Source organism: Heptranchias perlo, chromosome 38 (assembly GCF_035084215.1).
Source record: "Heptranchias perlo isolate sHepPer1 chromosome 38, sHepPer1.hap1, whole genome shotgun sequence".
NCBI lineage: Eukaryota > Metazoa > Chordata > Chondrichthyes > Hexanchiformes > Hexanchidae > Heptranchias > Heptranchias perlo.
The window spans coordinates 16,502,466-16,522,534 of NC_090362.1; the positions used below are offsets into that span (position 1 = coordinate 16,502,466).

General features: G+C 44.3%; 2 protein-coding genes across 6 annotated transcripts in view; one reads left to right on the forward strand and one right to left on the reverse strand.

Annotated features, from left to right (window-relative positions):
• LOC137304816 (sorbitol dehydrogenase-like) overlaps positions 1-11,226 on the forward strand; it is a 62,292-nt gene extending 51,066 nt beyond the window's left edge. For all 5 annotated transcript variants that reach the window (XM_067973547.1, XM_067973545.1, XM_067973546.1 and 2 more), the window contains 3 exons: positions 2,227-2,402; positions 3,633-3,754; positions 10,910-11,226. In XM_067973547.1, coding sequence (XP_067829648.1) covers positions 2,227-2,402; positions 3,633-3,754; positions 10,910-11,066 — 455 coding nt within the window. In that variant the 3' untranslated portion in view covers positions 11,067-11,226. The remainder of the gene's footprint in view (positions 1-2,226; positions 2,403-3,632; positions 3,755-10,909) is intronic.
• A 1,540-nt stretch (positions 11,227-12,766) lies between these two features.
• duox (dual oxidase) overlaps positions 12,767-20,069 on the reverse strand; it is a 51,832-nt gene continuing 44,529 nt past the window's right edge. The window contains exons 31-34 of the mRNA XM_067973543.1: positions 19,087-19,245; positions 18,770-18,925; positions 17,566-17,694; positions 12,767-15,539 (exon numbers count right to left, since the gene is read on the reverse strand). Of these exons, the coding sequence (XP_067829644.1) occupies positions 15,417-15,539; positions 17,566-17,694; positions 18,770-18,925; positions 19,087-19,245 (567 nt within the window). The 3' untranslated portion in view covers positions 12,767-15,416. The remainder of the gene's footprint in view (positions 15,540-17,565; positions 17,695-18,769; positions 18,926-19,086; positions 19,246-20,069) is intronic.

Here is a 20,069-nt window from a genome sequence, read left to right on the forward strand (position 1 = left end):
ATGGAATGCTCCAACTGACCTTTAAAGAAAATGACGGTCCCAGGCACCACGATCAAAATACCTTTAATGTAGCAAAACGCTCCAAAGTGTGCCAACAGCCCGCGGGCTAGGGAGTAGAGATGTACAGACACTGAGCAGGAGTTAGGCAAAGTATTAGGTATAATGCCAAAGGCATTGCAGTGACAGATTTCCTACCTCAACACAAAGCAATAACATTGATTTATTGCAATCTAAGTATCTAATACCGGTTATACAGAGAATTTATTGTCCCAGGTTTGTACCAATGCAAAATTAAGACTGTAGGGGCAATTTTCCAATATGTGCACTCGGTTGGACCAGGCTTCAATCAGAACCTGTGACCTTCACCACTTAGAAGGACAAGGGCAACAGGCGCATGGAGAGAACCTCCATCTCCAAGTTCCTCTCCGAGTCACACGCCATCCCGACTTGGACATATATCGTCGTTCCTTCATCGTCGCTGGGTCAAAACCCTGGAACTCCCAACCTAACAGCACTGTGGAAGCATCTCCACCACATGGACTTCAGCGGTTCAAGAAGAAGGCCCACCACCACCTTCTCAAAGGCAACTAGAGATAGACACATCCAGTGATGCCCACATCCCCAGAATTAATTTTAAAAAAGAATCTCTTCCTTTATATTCTTTTATAAGTTTATACTACCACTTTTACCACTGCTTACCTCCATTGGTCTCACCTTTACTTACGAGCTTTATACTCCATTGGTCTCCATTTTGTGTACTGTTTACTTTTTTTTCTAATTTCCAGCTTTAAAAAAAACATGTTGGTTTGCTTCAAAAAATCAGTGTCACACTGTTCCTTGCATTTTGTTTCAGGTAGGAGGGGGCAAGAAGTGTCCCTTGTGGGAGTGCAAACAGGCAAGGTTCAATAATGGAGATGAGAGGGGCAGATAGACAGTTTGGAGTTCCTGCTTGGGAACCAAGGAGTATTAATGCAGAACTTTGCCTCAGCAGGTTAAACAGATGGGGCAGAGAGAGCCCATGATAGGGTCAGTTGTATTTAGTGCGCAGAAGCTAATGGACTTCATTCCGAAATTCACAAGCCTCGAGCAAAGCTAAAGATCAGAAATAAAAAAAATTCCCACAGAATAGTGATCATGTACAACAGACTACCAGGGAAGAGAGTATTATCGGCGTCAATGGAAACCTTTCAAAGGGAGTTGGGTTGAGATCTGTTGAGAAGGGGACCTGAGGGTTTGTAGGTTTCATGACACTACGTGGGTGGTTGAAGAAGGAACTTGGGGTTTAAATTCTGATTGCGGGTGCATGTGGGGAGTGCATTTAATGAAAGCGCATGCCCCCAGCATGTAATGTTCCGTCCATTAATTTTAATGGATGGAAAATCATGGGGTTTGCAATTTTTACCCTTTAATATTTCTGAAAGTAGGGGATCAATGGATGATGGAGGCAGATCATGCAAGCTTCCTAGATGGAGTGAAAAGGCCTTTTCTTGAATTTCTTATGCAAAAACATTGTATTGTAATGTTATGATACATCAGAGTGTCACTGAACAAACAATTTTGGGTAGATCTTGACTCTGTGCAATAGTGTGAAATGGGTGATAGCAAGTTGGCAGCCTGGTTTACATCTCTTCCCGATATTTATTTCCATTGATGTCAAGATCTGCCTCTACGAGCAGACGAAAAGACAAGACCAGCTCGTCCATCGAGCCTGTCCCAGACAGTCAAGTTGCAATTAAGCATCGCAATCCCAAATGTTCCCACCCACTATCAGCCACGTAATCTCCTGGAAGAGGCAAAAAAAAAAAACCACTGTAAATTCAGGGGAAAAGAATTCTGCGAAATTCCTCTCCAACACCCCCCTTCCAAAGGTGATCAAAAACGAGTTCCAGGAGACTGCAGTAACCATGAGGTGTGACCTCCAATATCTCACCTACCGTTTGTACACAGTGATATCAGCTACAGAGAGCAACTGGTCCAGCTCCCTTTTGAAAACTCACAGTGAATCCACACTGATTGCGCAAGATGATAACTTCTTCCAGAGGTCGATGACCCTCAGCGAAAGGCGAAAACCTCCTGACATCTGACCTCGTCCTGCGCTTAATTTACCAACTCGCCTTCGATTAAGCATCTGTGATAAAGTACGGCCATTTTCATTTCCTATTAATCCAGGTGAAATGTCGGGAGTTTTGTTGTATCGGTGAAATGGAGATGGATTTGTTTTCTTAGATTTATCAAGCGAACGACTGGAGAAGGCGAAGGAGGTGGGGGCTGATTTTACCATAACCGTAGGGAAGGGGACACCCCAGGACCTGGCCCAGAAAGTGGAGGAAGCTCTTGGGTCAATGCCAGATACGACCATCGAATGCACCGGGGCAGAATTCTGTGTCCAGGCTGGCGTCTATGTAAGTACTGAATTACATAGAATTTACAACACAGACACAGGCCGTTCGGCCCAACTGGTCTATGCCGGTGTTTATGCTCCACAAGAGCCTCCTCCCACCCCACTTCATCTAACCCTATCAACGTAACCTTCTATTCCTTTCTCCCTCATCTACTTACCGAATTTCCATTAAGCTGCACAGTCGAGATCTCTGTGAAGAGTTTTACCATCAGTTACCTCCTGTGTTTCTTGACAAAGAAATGAGGCCAAGCTAAAGATCGGAACTTGTAAGCCACCAGAACATAATCCTGATATGAATGTGACTTGTTGCGGACAATGAATTACAATATTTCCACAGCTTAGTGAAGTATTGATGTCAACTTACAATGGTATCAACACATCGATGGATGACATAATAATGTCAAAGGAAGAGATTAAAGAGCATTTACAGATGCTCCTTACTTCATTAAGTGTCAATGTTACATTAAGTTTGAGTGTGTAATATAGACATTTGTGCGGATTTTCAGTTTGCCGCCTGGGCGTAAACCTAGCATTGGGAATCGGCCCGTTATAGAAACCCGCCCAATTTTATTATCCATTCCCTTCACAATCAGTCTCTGATAATCTATCAATTAGCCAAAAAGTTTAAAGTAGACTACTCCATCCACAGCACTGGATGATGGTGCTCTGCTAGCTGGAGCTGATGTAGCCTGGAGTTAGCATTACCAGGGGTGGTCCATGAGGTTGTGCCTGCTTCTGGGTAGGCTATACATTGGTGGCCCAGAGGAGCCTTTATCACCTTTCATTCCCCACACATGGACGTTGGTTTTAAACCCTAATAATATTGTTTATTTTAATTCGATCTTGGATTATAAAGAATCCTGAAACAAGTTCAAAATATGAACTTTATTAACCCTGGTTGACTATTCCCTTTTCCTTAGGCCAAGTACGGTGATGTCAATTATAGCTGTTGGCTGAGACCAGTCAATCCAGCATGGACTGGGGATAAAAACTGGGGCCTTCTTGGCTATACAAGTCAGTGCCACTCCACCTGGTCCATTTACCAATGACCCATTAGTTTAGCTCAGCATATCTTATTTTTGTTAGGACATTTTGGCGATAATGGTTCACTGTCAATATTTTTGAGGCGTTTCATCTCTCTGAAATTCCATGTCCTTACGAAACGTAGTTTAGGATTGAGCTGCACTGCTGATCCCTGCCTCTTACCTCATGTATGTGATATTTTTCTTAGTCTACTCACTCCGGAGGGACTGTGCTTCTGGTTGGCCACGGACCAGCTTTGGTGACCGTCCCTTTACTAAACGCAGCAATCCGTGAGGTGGATATACGGGGGATGTTCAGATACTGTAACACGTAAGTACTGACACTTTCTTGGTTCCAACAATAAATTTACTTCTTTAATCTCGGCATTTACGTAGATTACATAGAGTGTACAGCACAGAAACAGGCCATTCGGCCCAACAGGTCAATGCCGGTGTTTATACTCCACACGAGCCTCCTCCCACTCATGTTCATCTAACCTCATCAACATATCCTCTATTCCTAGCTCCCTCATGTGTTTATCTACCCCCATTTGAATGGTCTGTTGTACCACGGTGCTGTGGTCAGTTTGCTCATCCTCTCTGCAGTCTTTGATCTCATCCATACAGGTAGCAAGCGCCTCATACCCATTGGATAAGGTCAAAGGCCGAGGTTGCTCCATCACTGCATTCTGGGGTCCCCATACCTGCCTGACTCGCAGTCACATCCTCCTGTCCCTGACCACTGACCAAATCAAAACCACTATCTAACCTAAGGGGTGTGACTGCCTCCTGGATCAAAGTGTCCAGGTAACTCTCCCCCTCCCTGATGCATTGCATTGTCTGCAGCTCGAACTCCAGCTCAACAACTCTGAGCCGAAGTTCCTGGAGCTGCCTTGGATCTCGCTGGTTTTCACCATCTCCCACATGCTGCAGTTACGACACACCACCTGCCCTGCCATCCCTATCTAACCTTGTTTTATATATTTAATTAATCAAAGCTTTTATGCAATTAATTGACTTGGTTTACTTTTAGATTTTTTTAAAAACTAAATTATCTATCTACTTTAAACTGGTCTCCTCGCTCTTTTTATCTAGTTTTTAGGCTTTTTAACTAACACTAACAGACTAAACACTAAAAACACTAACCACCACTAAAGACTCTAACCGCTAAACACAATAACCACTAAAATAACGCTTACCAATAAACTAAACACTGACTGACCCTCAGCGCTCCTCTGTGACCTCACTTTATGCCCTTACCTTGATTTTTTTGATTTCACCTCTCGGGTCCGCTCTCTCCGCGCCTTTTATTGATCCTATAGAAACATAGAAAATAGGAGCAAGAGTAGGCCATTCGGCCCTTCAGGCCTGCTCCGCCATTCAAAATGATCATGGCTGATCGTCTAACTCAGTGCCATGTTCCCACTTTTTCCCCATATCCCTTGATCCCTTTAGCATTAAGAAATATATCTATCTCCTTCTTGAATACATCTAATGACTTGACCTCCACTGCCTTCTGTGGTAGAGAATTCCACAGGTTCACCACCCTCTGAGTGAAGACATTTCTCCTCATCTCGGTTCTAAATGGCATACCCCGTATCCTGAGACTGTGACCCCTGGTTCTGGACTCCCCAGCCATCGGGAACATCTAGTCTGTCTAGTCCTGTTAGAATTTTATATGTTTCGATGAGAATTGAATATTTTATATGTTTCGATGAGGATTGAATATTTAATCCTTTTCTGCAAACAAACCCTTTAGGCTTTATTTATTTAAAGCGTCTTGAAAATGTGAGCAGTATTTAATCTCTCCTACCATCTTGTCTTGTCCACAGTGATGGGACACTATTGTGTCGCTGGATCACTAAGAATGATGAGTTTCAGGGACAAGTCAATGTCATTTTTATTCATATTTTCTATCTTTATTTTTCTTCCTTTCCTAATGCTTAGCACAACAGAAAGCCCTTGGGGTAAATTTTAACCCCACGAACAGGTGGGAAGATAAAAATTGTAAAAATGTAAAACCCGCCTCCAATCCACCCACTTCCGGTTTTAGCGAAGGCTGCGGGCCTCCATTTTGACAGGCTTTTTATTTTTTAACCCCTGGGGGGCCGGGATTCCCGGGCCTTCTGCTTCACGTCACATAAGAGGAGGCAGGAAGGGCTGGATCAGCAGGTAAGTGCATTTATTGCACTGCTTGTGGGCCAGGAGGAGCAGGAGTGTTTCCTCCAGGCCCAACAAGCTCACCTTCAGTGATCCTTCACGAGCAATTGACCGACCCCCTCCCCCACGATCTCCGCCCCACCCACGATCTCCGCCCCACCCACGATCTCCATCCCCCCTCCATGAGCTCTGCCCCCCATGATCGATCTCCACCCCGTACCTACGATCTCCGACCTCCCCCATGATCTACAACCCCCCCTACGATCTCCGATTTCCCCCCCCACGATCTCCGATCCCCCCCACGATCTCCGCCTCCCCCCAACGTTCTGCAACCCCCATGAATGAGCCCCTGATGATCCCTCCAAGGACCACCGACCCCGATGACGCCCCCCGATGACCGACTCCCCAATGACTAACCCCCACAATGACCCCGACCTCTGCGATGACCCTCGACCCCCAACTGACCCCCCCCCCCCCCCCGATTACCAACCCCTCCCCAATGACTAACCTCCCCCCCACCTCCCCCCTGATATAAGACTTACATGCCGGCATCCGCTCCCTGGCTGTTCTCCTGTCCGACTGACAGCCAGCCTGTCAAAATCTTAAGGACATCCGGGAAACCTGTACTTCCGAGTTTCCTGTCAGGAATTCCCCCCCCTTTCTTTCGGCTCCCCGTTAATCCCTCCATTACAACAGTGACTACACTTCAAAAATTGGCTGTAAAGCACTTAGGGATGTCCTGAGGTCATGAAAGGCGCTATATAAATGCAAGTCTTTCTTTTAAATAAAATGCCTTATCACATCAGTGTTATTAGAGATGCACCAAGGGAATGCTGTGGATATTTGGGTTTAAAGGACCAAAGATCTTCTCCTGTCTGAAGCTGTTACTATGTTACTGTAGACGTCCCAAGTGCTTTACAACCAATGGACTACTTTTGAAGTGCAGCCAATCTGCACACAGCAAGGGCCCGCAAGTAGTAAATGAATGAATAACCTGCTAATCTGTTCTTTGTGATGTGGCTCGAAGGGGAAATGTTGTCCATTTGAACAGAATATCTTGGGGAGCACGCCTGCAATTTCCTAATATGCACTCGTGGTTTTTTTTTGACAAACCAATCTTTAATATTACAGGAACAAAGTTACCCAACTGTCAGAAGTCACTTTATTGCTGTAATAATACCCCTGAAACCAAATTGTAAAATTATATTTTAAATGAAAATCAAAAATGTAAAATACCACTTCTGCTTCCCGGGAGATCTGATGGATCGCCCGAGTACTTTTTAAAGCTGGATTCGCAGTCTTGTTTTGGATACGGTGTCAAGTCCACAGGGAGAGGAACATCTCCCAAAGGACATCTCTCGCCCCCAAAAAGCTGCTGATCCTGGGGGGTCAATTGAAAATGTCAAAACTGAGATTGATAGATTTTTGTTGGGCAAGGGTATTAAGGGTGACAGAACCAAGGCGGGTAGATGGAGTTAAGATACAGATCAGCCATGATCTGATCGAATGGTGGAACAGGCTCGAGGGGCTGAATGGACTCCTCCTGTTCCTATCGGAAGCTTTGGGGGGGAAGGGTATTCCCAACTGGTCTGTGCCGGCGTTTATGCTCTACATGAGCCTCCTCCCACCCCTCTTCATCTCACCCTATCAGCATATCCTTCTATTCCTTTGTCCCTCATGTGTTTATCTAGCTTCCCCATAAATGCATCTATGCTATTCGCCTCAACTACTCCTTGTGGTAGCGAGTTCCACATTCTTACCACTCTGGGTAGAGAAGTTTCTCCTGAATTCCTTATTGGATTTATGAGTGACTATCTTATATTTATGGCCCCTAGTTTTGGTCTCCCCCCCTACAAATGGAAACATCTTCTCTACGTCTACCCTATCAAACCCCTTGATAATTTTAAAGACTGCTATTAGGTTACCCCGTCAGCCTTCGCTTTTCTAGAGAAAAGAGCCCCAGTCTGTTCAGCCCTTCCTGATAAGTTATAACCTCTCAGTTCTGGTATCATTCTTGTGAAAGATAGGAGCAGAGCACTTAGGCGGGGCAGAATATTTTATTCTATCAAGTCTTGATTCTGCAATATAAGTACCATTAGAAACAAATCCCAAAATGAGGCCCAATCTATTTATCTGCCTTAAGCTTTAATACTCCCCAACATGTGATATCAACAAAATACACAAGAAATAATGATTTAATGGAAATAACCCAATGAATTAATATGCCTTATTTAATCACTTGCCTCTCAGTAATTATTTCCATGCATAACAATGTTCTTATTTTATCAATAAATCTCTGAGACTCTTGTAAATCCAAGAATCATCACTTCATGACACTGAGACAAGAACTTATCCTTGGGACAGTGCCATCTGATTTTCCAAAGAACAGACTGCAGGAATTTCTATAAAATAATCTTGTTGAGTAATGTGACATTTGGAGCCTGTGTTATGACCACATTCCTATCTGTTGTTGCTGCCCTTCCTGTGTAATCTCCTCGTAAATTAAGTACATTGAGCCGTGAGAAATCAGTGAACACAGAAAGTTCAAAAATATTTGTAGTGTGGGTCAAAATGGACAGGATAGTGTGTGCATGAATAGGGGTGTGTGGGGAGTAGGGAAGATTCTACAAAGTCTTTCCTTAAATTATAATAGAACTTCCATTGCCTGCCATAATGGATCATCAGTGGACAGTGGAAATTATGGATAACGAAAGTCCCCCCTATAATTAGTCTCATACAGAGAGTTTCTAACTTCTGATTGCTCCAGTCAGGTTATCCAGTCAGATGTTGGCTGTGACTCAGTGGGTCACCTGAAAGCTCATGAGTTGGTTAATAAGAGATGCTACGCGATTCAGTATAGTGTACTAAATATGCGTCCTTATTTTAGTAAACACCCGGTGATCAAAGACTACCCCCATATTCTGCAGTCAGTCACATCAACCAACCATTATTCATCCACAGTCGGGTCAGTACTGGACCAACGTGAGAAATGAGAGGATCGTTTTGACTTTGAGCGATAATGTAAGACTGACGATATCAGATCTGCTGCCCATTTTCCAAATTTTCTTGGATGATCCAGTATAGCCCGTTTTACACTATCACCCAAGGTCAAAATTACCCCAGTGGTTTCTTTCTTGGCCCATGTGTTAAAATCTGATGCTTCCCCTGCTTGGCCTCATGGATGCAGATAAATAGAGCACTGGGAGGCAGAGAGGTGTATCCAACACCTTGTGCGTTGAGAATTCCCTGGATGGTGATTTGCGGATTCACCCATCCTGAGTGGGTCAAAGAGGGAATATTGGAGGGGAACATGTGCTGGCAACCTTCTGGCAACCAGTCATAGTGTGGTAAAGATCTGTAGTTAGATTGCCTAGTTAACAAGGAATGTTTGTGCCATCACATGGCTATAAAGGAGAGGAAATAATAGATTAAGAACTGTTTTATTTTAAGAAAAAAATATTTCTGTGCTAAATCCATCCATCTGTTTTCATTTATTTCGAGTCTTTTCAAGGTATCGTAGGAAGTGTTTTTCGTTTCAATAGACCTTTTAAGAAAACTCCTGCAAGGTGGCGTCTACCTTTACGGTGCCATTTCTGTATTTAGGGTTTATTGAAGTCTGAGTAAAGCTGCAGCAACACTTATTGGTGTCGATTCAGTCTTGAGCAAGAAGGTGAAAGAGTTTGGGAAAACAAATGAGAAATAAGGACGTGGATTGTGTGAGGCAGGTTTTGGATTTCAGGAAGTATGAGGAACACTTAAGCCCATTTTTGCGTGAGTTCGGGCATCAGTTGTAAACAATATGGTTTTTAAATGAGTATGTTGTAACTAATCCAGGGCATTGTTCAACATTACTTTCTTTAAACTTCCTTCTTCCTGCTGGTATATTTGTTCAGTTGGTATAAATAAACTGGGGAAATTATGCATGTATAGTGTCCATAATCGATTTGATAGATTACTTATTTTAAAAGCCTTATCATGTGCCACATGTTTGAAAGGAATTACGTTGATAACTTTTGTTAAAATATTAAATCAAATAACCAAACTTGATGATATTACTCTGTGTAAATTTACCAAGGTCAATGGTATGAATGGAATATTGAAAAGTACATCAAGTGCTTCAAGGAAGCTTAATTAAAAAAATTACATTTTCTTCTTTGCAATATTGCTCGCAGACCTCTGCCCTCTTGAGTAATTCAAAAAGATGAAAACTAAAGCAATCCTCAGTGATTTTCCCATTCTTGTTGCTGCTCTGTTTCTGTTCATGCTTGTCCCACATTTTGATCACCAAATCCCCCAAGTAGTGTGGCTGAGCTAGGGAACTCGTTACACCAGGAATTCGAGAATTGGGCATCATATTGACACTTGTTGCCGATGTCATGAATCAGTACTTCACACACGAGCAGAGGCCAAATTATCACGGCCATGCTTGTGCAGGAGCCATGTGACAAAGTGACTTTCTGTGCCATCTAAAGGGCTTTTTAACATGACAGAGGGGTGAAATTGGTCTGTGCCAGTATCGCAGAAATGGGCAAAAGCAAATCGGCAGCCCGTTTTACACAGCTTCCCATTTTCTTTTCCGTTGACTTCAATCGGACGCTGTAAAACGGGCGATCAATTCGCGATCACGCGTTCCCATCCTAGGTGTTAGGTGTTCTGTTCGTGCAGCTTTACAAAAATGAGGGCATGATGAAGAGTGGTGGAGTGTCAGGAGGACGCAGCAAAAAAAAAAGGATAATTTTTGACAAGGCTCCGTGAGAAAAATTGATACAATTATTGGCCGGGAATTTCCTCGGAGTTGCTCCTGTTCCGCAGATGTAACTGTGGTGCAAGTGCGGCAGAATCTCCGGCTACGGCATTTCTGGCAGTGGAATGGAAGCAGCTGCTAGGAAATTCCTGACCTAAGTTTCTTTGTGTGATGGACACCGTTGGATATAGACTTTATATCGTTTTGTACAATTGTATCATTTGATCTATTTAGATTTATAAATATGCAGGTAGATATATATTTAGTGCCTTCAGCTGCCTGGGCCCTAAGCTCTGGAATTCTCTCCCTAAACCTCTCTACCTCTCTCTCCTCCTTTAAGACGCTCCTTAAAACCTACCTCTTTGACCAAGCTTTTGGTCACCTGCCCTAATATCTCCTTATGTGGCTCGGTGTCAAATTTTGTCTGATTACACTACTGTGATGCGCCTTGGGAGCTTTTACTACCTTAAAGGCGCTACATAAATGCAAGTTGTTGTTCTTGATATAGTTTTTAAAATGTTATTGAATTAGGTGCATGAAATATGGTCGACTGCCGTCCTTCCCTTTATATTTCCACGTCAGGTATCCCATGGCAATCGCTATGTTGGCTTCAAAGAAGGTGGATGTGAAGCCGCTGATCACACACCGCTTCCCGTTGGAGCAGGCCATTGAGGCATTTGAAACAACAAAGAAAAGGCTGGGAATTAAAGTGATGCTGAAGTGTGACCAGAACGCTTGAGATGGTTCTTAGATGTGTGTACTTGCACAAGTTGCTTCTCACGACAGACCTCAGACACCAGAGTAACGTGTTAACAATTGCAAATGGTTTTCCCGGATAATCGGGCAGGTCTATAATTAACTCTTTGCCACACGCCATTAAAAGAATTTCTTTTGTTAAAGCTGCATTCTCCCCTTTTTTCTTTCCTCTCCACCCGGAAGCCATTCTTTAGATTCAAAGCTAGCTGAAGATCTCAGTTGGAACATTACTTTTGGGCTTTATTCAATGTCATGAACCTCTTGAGTGAACAACAATCTCATTTCTCATGCCATCAAGAATTGTATTTCGTTGTACTTTATAGTGCCTTTCACGACCTCAGGACATCCCAGCCAATTAAGTACTTTTGAAGTGTAGTGAACTGTTGTGATGTAAGCAGCCAATTTGCACACAGCAAGGTCCCACAAACAGCAATGAGATAATGACCAGATAATCTGTTTTAGTGATGTTGGTTGAGAGATAAATATTGGCCCAGGACACTGGGGAGAACTCCCCTGCTCTCCTTCGAAATAGTGCCGTGGAGTCTTTTACGTCCACCTAAGAGAGCAGACGGAGCCTCGGTTTGACGTCTAATCCGAAGGACGACCCCTCCGACAGTGCAGCACTCCCTCAGTACTGCACTGGGAGTGTCAGCCTAGATTATAGAAACTTAAGAAAAATGTGCCGAGCCTGCATGGCGCAGTGGAGTTGGAAAAGTGTCCTTTCACCTGTGAATTTTGCATTCAAATTCAGGTCATGCTGACTACGGTAAGGTGTCCTCAGTGAGAGGATCTTGTGTTGTCTCAAAAGTTGAACAACCCTCGCCCCATCCACAGAAGGGAGAGACAAAACGGGCCCCAACGAGCTCCAACAACATGGCCGGGGCCATTGGCTTATAGCGACTGAATAAATCAAATTCCATTTTCATTGCATGGAAGTTTCCCAGGATGTTTACCAGGAATTGGGGGATTGAATTCTGCAACACCATGAGCACTGCAAATGACCCTTCCATGCTTTTAAAAATTAATTCTTGGGATATGGGTGTCGCTGGCAAGGCCAGTATTTATTGCCCATCCCAAGATGCCCCTTGAAAAGGAGGTGGTGAGCCGCCTTCTTGTCGAACCGCTGCAGTCCGTGCGTTGAAGGTGCTCCCACAGTGCTGTTAGGAAGGGAGTTCCAGGATTTAGACCCAGCGACGATGAAGGAATGGCCGATATATGTCCAAGTCGGGATGGTGTGTGACTTGGAGGGGAACCTGGAGGTGATGGTGTTCCCATGCGCCTGCTGCCCTTGTCCTAAGTGGTGGAGGACACGGGTTCGAGAGGTGCTGGTGAATAAGCGACTCGAGTCCCACCCAGGGCAACTCAGGAAATGAAAAACTGATCTTATGACCTCAAACAGTCACTTAGCGCCTCACCTTAAGGATTGTAGTTATGTAGATTTTACCTTCCAGCCGAATGTGACTGAGTTACATTGACCAAAAAGTCCTGCGTCGATCCCCTGTCTGCACTGTTGACAGCGAGGGAGCTACAATTGGGCTGATTTTTCCTGGGCCAGAGAGAGTAAAATCAGCCAGGGTTCCCACTGCTGACTGCTGTCAGTGGTCGGAAAATCCAGGTCAATTGTTGTTCAACGTTTAGAGAATTCTAGAAACTGATGAAGCACCCAGCCAAGAGAAGACAAAGTTCCACAGTGTACTCTTTATTCTTCTGTGTAAAATTTCCCAACTAGTTTTGTATGCAAAGTGTTTGACCAGGTGCATTTGGAATGCAGTACGGTAAATAATACAATACGTTAATTGATTTGATTGATCACATTGTCTGCAGAATGCGTTTTCTTACACAATGGTTCCGGTTTCTTCATGAAGTCAATGCCAAAGAAAGCCATGGAAGTGTTAGTTCAAAACTTAAAATAGTTGCACAGTGTGTTACACTAAGGATTTAACAAGCCCATTATTTGTTCCTCTGGTATGAATTACTTTTGGTTTGAGCCCGTGGGTTTTTGACTGATACAATAATCCAGGGATAAATTTGGAATGTGCTCCAATTCCTGATCTCTGCTCCCAGTGTGTGAAGCTCTGAACTAGGAGTGCTACAGACAAAAATTTACCCTCCTTATCAAATCATTACAAGGTGTGGATTCTAATATAAACTAATGTAGTTTAAGGACTCACAAAACCAACCATCTCCCAGTGTGAATATGAAACAGTAAGTTTACAACCCTGTATACTGTACCTTAAATAAAGGTGAATTTAAGGATTGTAGTTATGTAATTTTACCTTCCAGCCGAATGTGACTGAGTTACATTGACCAAAAAGTCCCGCTTTGATCCCCTGCCTGCGCTGTTGACAGCGAGGGAGCTACAATTGGTCTGATTGTTCCTGGGCCAGAGAGAGTAAAATCAGCCAGGGTTCCCACTGCTGACTGCTGTCAGTGGTCGGAAAATTGTGTGTAGTGCAAGCTCCCCACTGGTAATGTGAACATAGGAATAGGAGGAGGCCATTCAGCCCCTCGAGCCTGTTCCGCCATTCAATTAGATCAGGGCTGATCTGTAGCTTAACTCCATCTAGCCACCTTGGTTCCGTAACCCTTAATACTCTTGCCTAACAAAAATCTATCAATCTCAGTTTTGAAATTTTCAATCGAGCCTCAGAAGGTTTTTGGGGGAGAGAGTTCCAGATTGCCACTCCCCTTTGTGTGAAGAAGTGCTTCCTGACATCACCCCTGAATGGCCTAGCTCTAATTTTAAGGTTATGCCCCCTCGGTCTGTACTTCCCCACTAGAGGAAATAGTTTCTATCTACCCTATCAACTCTTTTAATCATCTTAAACAGATTAACCATCTCAGTTAGATATCCCTTATCTTCTATACTCAAGATTATACAAACCTAGTCTATGCAACCTGTCCTCGAAATTTAACCCTTTTAGCCCCGGTATCATTCTGGTGAATCTACACTGAACCCCAGTAAGGCCAATGTGTCCTTCCTGAGGTGCGGTGCCCAGAACTGAACACAACACTCTAAATGGGGTCTAACCAGAAAATGAATTAACAAATGAAGTTGGAGAATTAGAGAGGGGACATGAGGAAAAACTTTTTCACCCAGAGGGCGGTGGGTGTGTGGAATTTGTTGCCCGAATTGGTGGTAGAGGTAGGGACCCTCAACTCTTTTCAAAAAAGAGTTGGACCTGCACCTAAAGTGCTGGAAGCTGCAGGGCTACGGACCGGGTGCTGGAAGGTGGGATTAGAATGGGCACCTGGTTGTTCTTCGAGCCGGCACGGACACGATGGGCTGAATGGCCCCCTTCTGTGCTGTATCTTTTCTATGGTTCTAATTACCCCTAATATCCCAACCCAATAACTAAATTGGATTAATGCCTTTGAACTCACAGCAGTATCAAGTATCCTCTATATAAACCCCAGGAAACATCATCACATGGTACAGCATTGAGGCAGATGTGAAGTATTTTAGCGTAACAGCCCACTGGGATCAGATCCTGGTTAGATCTAGGTTCAAAGGGTAGAATCAGCAGTGACAGTAACAAACCCTTTATTTGGTCCGAGCACATCAATCACTCTTTGTCTTTATATACTGTGTAACTGTGTGACAGATCTACTAACCTTTCCCCTCCAATGGTTCACCCACACTCATATTCCAGTGACCAAACAGTAGTTTAAGACTGGGAATTGCCCTGTGGGAAGTACATTCTGTTACAAATAGCAACAACAATGACGTGTGTAGTAAGATGTGTGGCCCAAGGTGCTTCACAGGAGCGATTATGAAACAAAATTTGACACGGAGCCACATAAGGAGATATTAGCACAGGTGGCCAAAAGCTTGGTCAAAGAGGTAGGTTTTAACGGGCTTGTTCCTTCCACAGACGATGTACGATCCACATGGCCATTGACTCTCCCCAACCAATTTAATTTCCTGAGAAAAACTTCTAAGTTTTTTCTCTCTTCTGCAACAGCTAAATCAAGCAAATCTCTAGAACATCTATATATACATACACTCTTAAAATAACAAGACCCCCCCCCCAACTCAGGCGATCTCGGCTTGGACTAAAAATATTTCTTCTGTGGCCTCTCCAATCCCAACAACCTTAAATCTCAACAACTGCACCATCTTGTGGTGGAGGGCAAGTAATCACCTCCAACGCCAGAGGCTCAGGTTTGGACTGCTTTTTAAAGTAGTCTTGTGGCCGGAGAGAAAACGTATGGCTGAGAGACGAGGAGGAGAGAAAGCCCGACATGCAGTGTGGGAAATAGCTACTAAAACTCAGTGAGATAAATTGCTGTCCTTCTTCATATCTTTTCCTTCGGGCAGAGAGCTCTTGGCTCAGAAGTTCTCGTAGTGATGCATGAAGTGAGCCTGGTCTCGCTTGTTGATTTGTTGACAAGCTTTCTCTACGTTTTTGGTCAGTCCTGGTGGTCCGCAGCTGAAGACTCCAATTTTGCCCACCTGTTAAGAAAGGTTAAACAAAGTGACTTTGTAGGACATTCACCCAATGACCGACTCTAACCCAACCCGCCCCCTTCTAGGGCTGATAAGCCTCCAGGATTGCCCTGGAGTCTCCACGAATTGAAGATTAATCTCCTGGACACTGCTGCGAGCAAAACTCGGGAGGAAAAAAATAACAGGGGCATAAAAAAGTGTTTTTTTTTTTCATTTTCTTTGAACACTTTGGTTTATTAGTTGTAAAAGTATAGGAGTTGGGGGAAGAAAAGGCCGTTTGACTGACATTCAGAAATCATCCAATTCAGTCATGAAGTGTCTGTTCACTTTCCAATTGGCCGTGGGAAGACGGTGTGTCACGAAGATAGACGTGTTGGGCAACCAATGGTGGGAGCGTGGGGGGCGGGGCAGTGGGAGGTGGGATGTCATGTGATGAAATCTCCATTAATACATCCAATCAGAATTGGCAACCCCACCCCCCCCCTCAACCAGGCAACCTCCAGGGAGAGGCAAAAAGCCAGAGGGAGAAAAAAATGTTTGGCTAATTTGGGAAAAGCTTTGGGAAATTCCCCCCGACTCTCTGAGGCGCTAGGAGACCCATGATTGTCCATGAGTCACCATAACCACAACTAACTAGCAGCTTACCCTTTATTACTGGAAATGTACTCTTCTTTCAGAGACATATCAAGTTCCCTTTAAAAAGACTGATCAGTACCCATAGTGAAAATGCTCATATTCCCACCATAACTCTTTGACCAAGCTTTTGGTCACCTGTCCTAATATCTCCTTATGTGGCTCGGTGTCAAATTTTATTTGATAATCGCTCCTGTGAAGCGCCTTGGGACATTTTACTACGTTAAAAGGTACTATATAAATACAAGTTATTGTTTTTTTTTAATTCGTTTATGGGATGTGGGCATCGCTGGCGAGGCCAGCATTTATTGCCCATCCCTAATTGCCCTTGAGAAGGTGGTGGTGAGCCGCCGTCTTGAACCGCTGCAGTCCGTGTGGTGAAGGTTCTCCCACAGTGCTGTTAGGAAGGGAGTTCCAGGATTTTGACCCAGCGACGATGAAGGAACGGCGATATATTTCCAAGTCGGGATGGTGTGTGACTTGGAGGGGAACGTGCAGGTGGTGTTGTTCCCATGTGCCTGCTGCCCTTGTCCTTCTAGGTGGTAGGGGTCGTGGGTTTGGGAGGTGCTGTCGAAGAAGCCTTGGCGAGTTGCTGCAGTGCATCCTGTGGATGGTACACACTGCAGCCACGCTGCGCCGGTGGTGAAGGGAGTGAATGTTTAGGGTGGTGGATGGGTGTTGTTGTTATATCCCTTATTCCTTGTGGAATCTTGATAGACTTCAGTAAATTCTACTCCAATCAACTTTTAAATTTATATTTCATTGGCTACTTTTTGGGTTCAAACACACTGGTTTTTCCCAGGACCTTGCTCTGAAACCAGCCTTGTATCGGCCAGGTAGAAGCAAAATGAGTTTTGGCCAGTCTCACCTGCCTCAGAAAGGACCACCGATCTACAAAGCTACTCAGAATTTGGTCCTGAACTGTCAGTCTTGCCCAATCACTGATCTTGCCTCTAATATGCAATGGAGCTGCTATTCCTGGATAGTTTTGGAAATGAAAATGGAAAATGGAAATGTCAGAATTATATGCAGTGCCCACCACTTAAAACGTCCACAGGGGGGCAGTCGCTTATATCTGCTGTAGCTGACCTGAGCTAGAGAGCATTCAAACCTGATACTCGGGACCAAAGGTGGAGCATAGTTTACTCGCAGCAGTGATGTGTGAGATGTATCTGTAGATCATTGGGTCCACCTCATCTCCCAATTATTCATTGCAAGTATGAAACCCCTATTGAAGGTGGTCTAATCGGGGAGTTCAAAATTCTTGTGTCTCTATTCGTAATGAAGCAAAGGCAACACACAATTGGAGCCCTGACCTCTTGTTTGGCCGTTTAAAAGTGAAACCCCACTTTCCTGGGTTAAGGTGCTGTAGTTGCACCAATGCAGATGTTGCACTCACCTCTGGGTGAACCTCCTGCAGCGAATTGAAGAAAGGAACAAACTGGGGTCTCCCAAAATGAGTGATGGAGCGAAGTCCTGTGAACAGGCTGCGGTTTGATACTTTCTGAAAGTGACGTTCGCAGATGTACTAAAGGAGAGGGGAATCATCAGAAATGTGTTAATAAAATAACACCTGAAAATCAACAATATCGACCAACTGATTGAAAGTAGGGATTCTACACGTTTCATTTGGGCGCATCATTGTTCTACACGTACGATTAGTGAATGAAATGGTTAGCAGTTAATCATGGTACTAACTGGTCCTGGAATGTGCTGGTATCTTCTGGTTGACCAGTACAATTTGAGCCCTGCAATAACTTGTTATATTATTTAACATTAAACGGTAAAGCTGTGCCTTGAAACTGGCAGCCAGTTGGTTCATTAATATTTGGTGCTTCCAGTTTCTTGGCATTCGCACTTTGTGCATTGCTGATGTTTGCTGACATTGGCATTGTGCCCCTGGTGGCACCTCAATAGATGTAATGAGTTTGGACACCTCATGAGCTGGTACGCTGCAACACAGGCTGGTATTTGTGACCTGGTACATAGTGAGCTGGTACACCAGTGAATGGTACACCAGAGTTTAGTACATCAGGGGCTGCTACACCAGAGAGTTAGTACACCAGGGGCTGGTGCATTGGGCTGGTACACTGTGAGCTGGTACATAGTGGGCTGGTACATTGTGAGCTGGTGCACTGTGAACTGGTACATGGTGGGCTGGTGCACCATAGGCTGGTACACCGTGGGCTGGTACACCAGGGGCTAATACATCATGAGCTGGTACACCAGGGGCTAATACACCATGAACTGGTACACCAGGGGCTAATACATCATGAGCTGGTACACCAGGGGCTAATACATCATGAGCTGGTACACCAGGGGCTGGTACACCAGGGGCTGGTACACCAGGGGCTGGTACACCAGGGGCTGGTACAGTGCAACACCAGATTACAGTCTAGAAGTAACTTGTGTTTAGCTGACATTCCTCTGCCCACTATTTTAATGCAGATATTATCTCCTCTTTCTGCTAAAAAGGCTGAGAAAAGAATGGCCTACAACCACTTAAAGCATTTTCTGGCTCACATCATCAACAGTACTTTCTAAACCATCCGCTAACAATTCACAACAACATTCACACCGGAGGGGAGGGCGCAGTAACTCACAAGCATGGTAGTGCGTAGGTCGAATTTCTCTGCCAGCTGGGTAATGTAGATGTGAACCGAGACCAGGTCATTTTTATCATTCTCCTCAACTTCGCGAATGATGTCTGCCATCCACTCAAACTGACGCTGTGTCCGAGTCACCCAGATAAAGTACACCTGGTGGAGAAAAGGGTTAATACACTTAATACACACGGAGGATATAAATGATTCTTTTGGATATAACAAAATCCCAAGTGAGGGATGACTGCCATTCTAAACCCCAACCCCCCCCAACAGGATCGTAAAACAAGCTTCACTTCTCTCTCTCTTTCAGTTACCTTTTTGCAGGATATCTTGCTGAAGACAGATGACTTGAAGACCAGATCTTTGAGGATTGATGAAAATGGTGTTACGCCTATGCCTCCCCCGACCAGGACAGACACCTCAAATTGGTTCCATTCTTGGTGCCCCTCGCCAAAAGGCCCGTCCAGATATATCTGTAGGAAAATGAAAGGTTTCGTGTCGGTCAGATGGGGCATTTAGGACATATTTATTTCCAATTTGAAAAGAATATATTTTTTCTTCTAGATAAAGCCTGAATGAAACAGTAATGAACAAATTTGATTGGATGCACTTCTAACGTAAATTAGTTCAAATCTAAAAACAAAGCTCACATTTATTTAGCCGCTTTAGGGAATCCTTCAGGTAAAAGGATTTTTTTTTTGCCTGCACGAGAGCTAACGTCTTCCAATAGGACTTTCTATCTGATCCTCCTCTTCTTTGGCCCCCAGTGACCATTTAATGAAAGGGCCTGCTGTACTCCAATCCACTTACCACGTGAATACAATGGCAGCTCTACACAGGCTGCCAGCGGCCCTTTCATTGCTGCTGGTACCGAGGGGTTGCCAACCCTCCAGAATTGCCCTGGAGTCTCCGGGAATTAAAGATTAATCTCTAGGACACTGCTGCGAGCAAACCCAGAAGAAAAATCATAGGAGCCTTAAAAAATTTTTTTTCATTTGCTTTGTACACTTTTGTTTATTAGTTATAAAAAAGTATTGGAGATGGGAATAAAGACTGATTTGACTGGACGGGGCGGTTGGAGGTGGGAGGTCATGTGATGAAACCTCCTGGAATAAGTTCAACGGGAGTTGGTAACCCTACTGGTACCTGACGTTCCAGCTCCAAACTCTGTGGCACTGCTTGCATTGAGTGTTATAGGAACATAGAAACATAGGGACAGGAGGAGGCCATTCAGCCACTTGAGCCTGTTCCACCATTCAATTAGATCATGGCTGATCTGTATCTTAACTCCATCTAC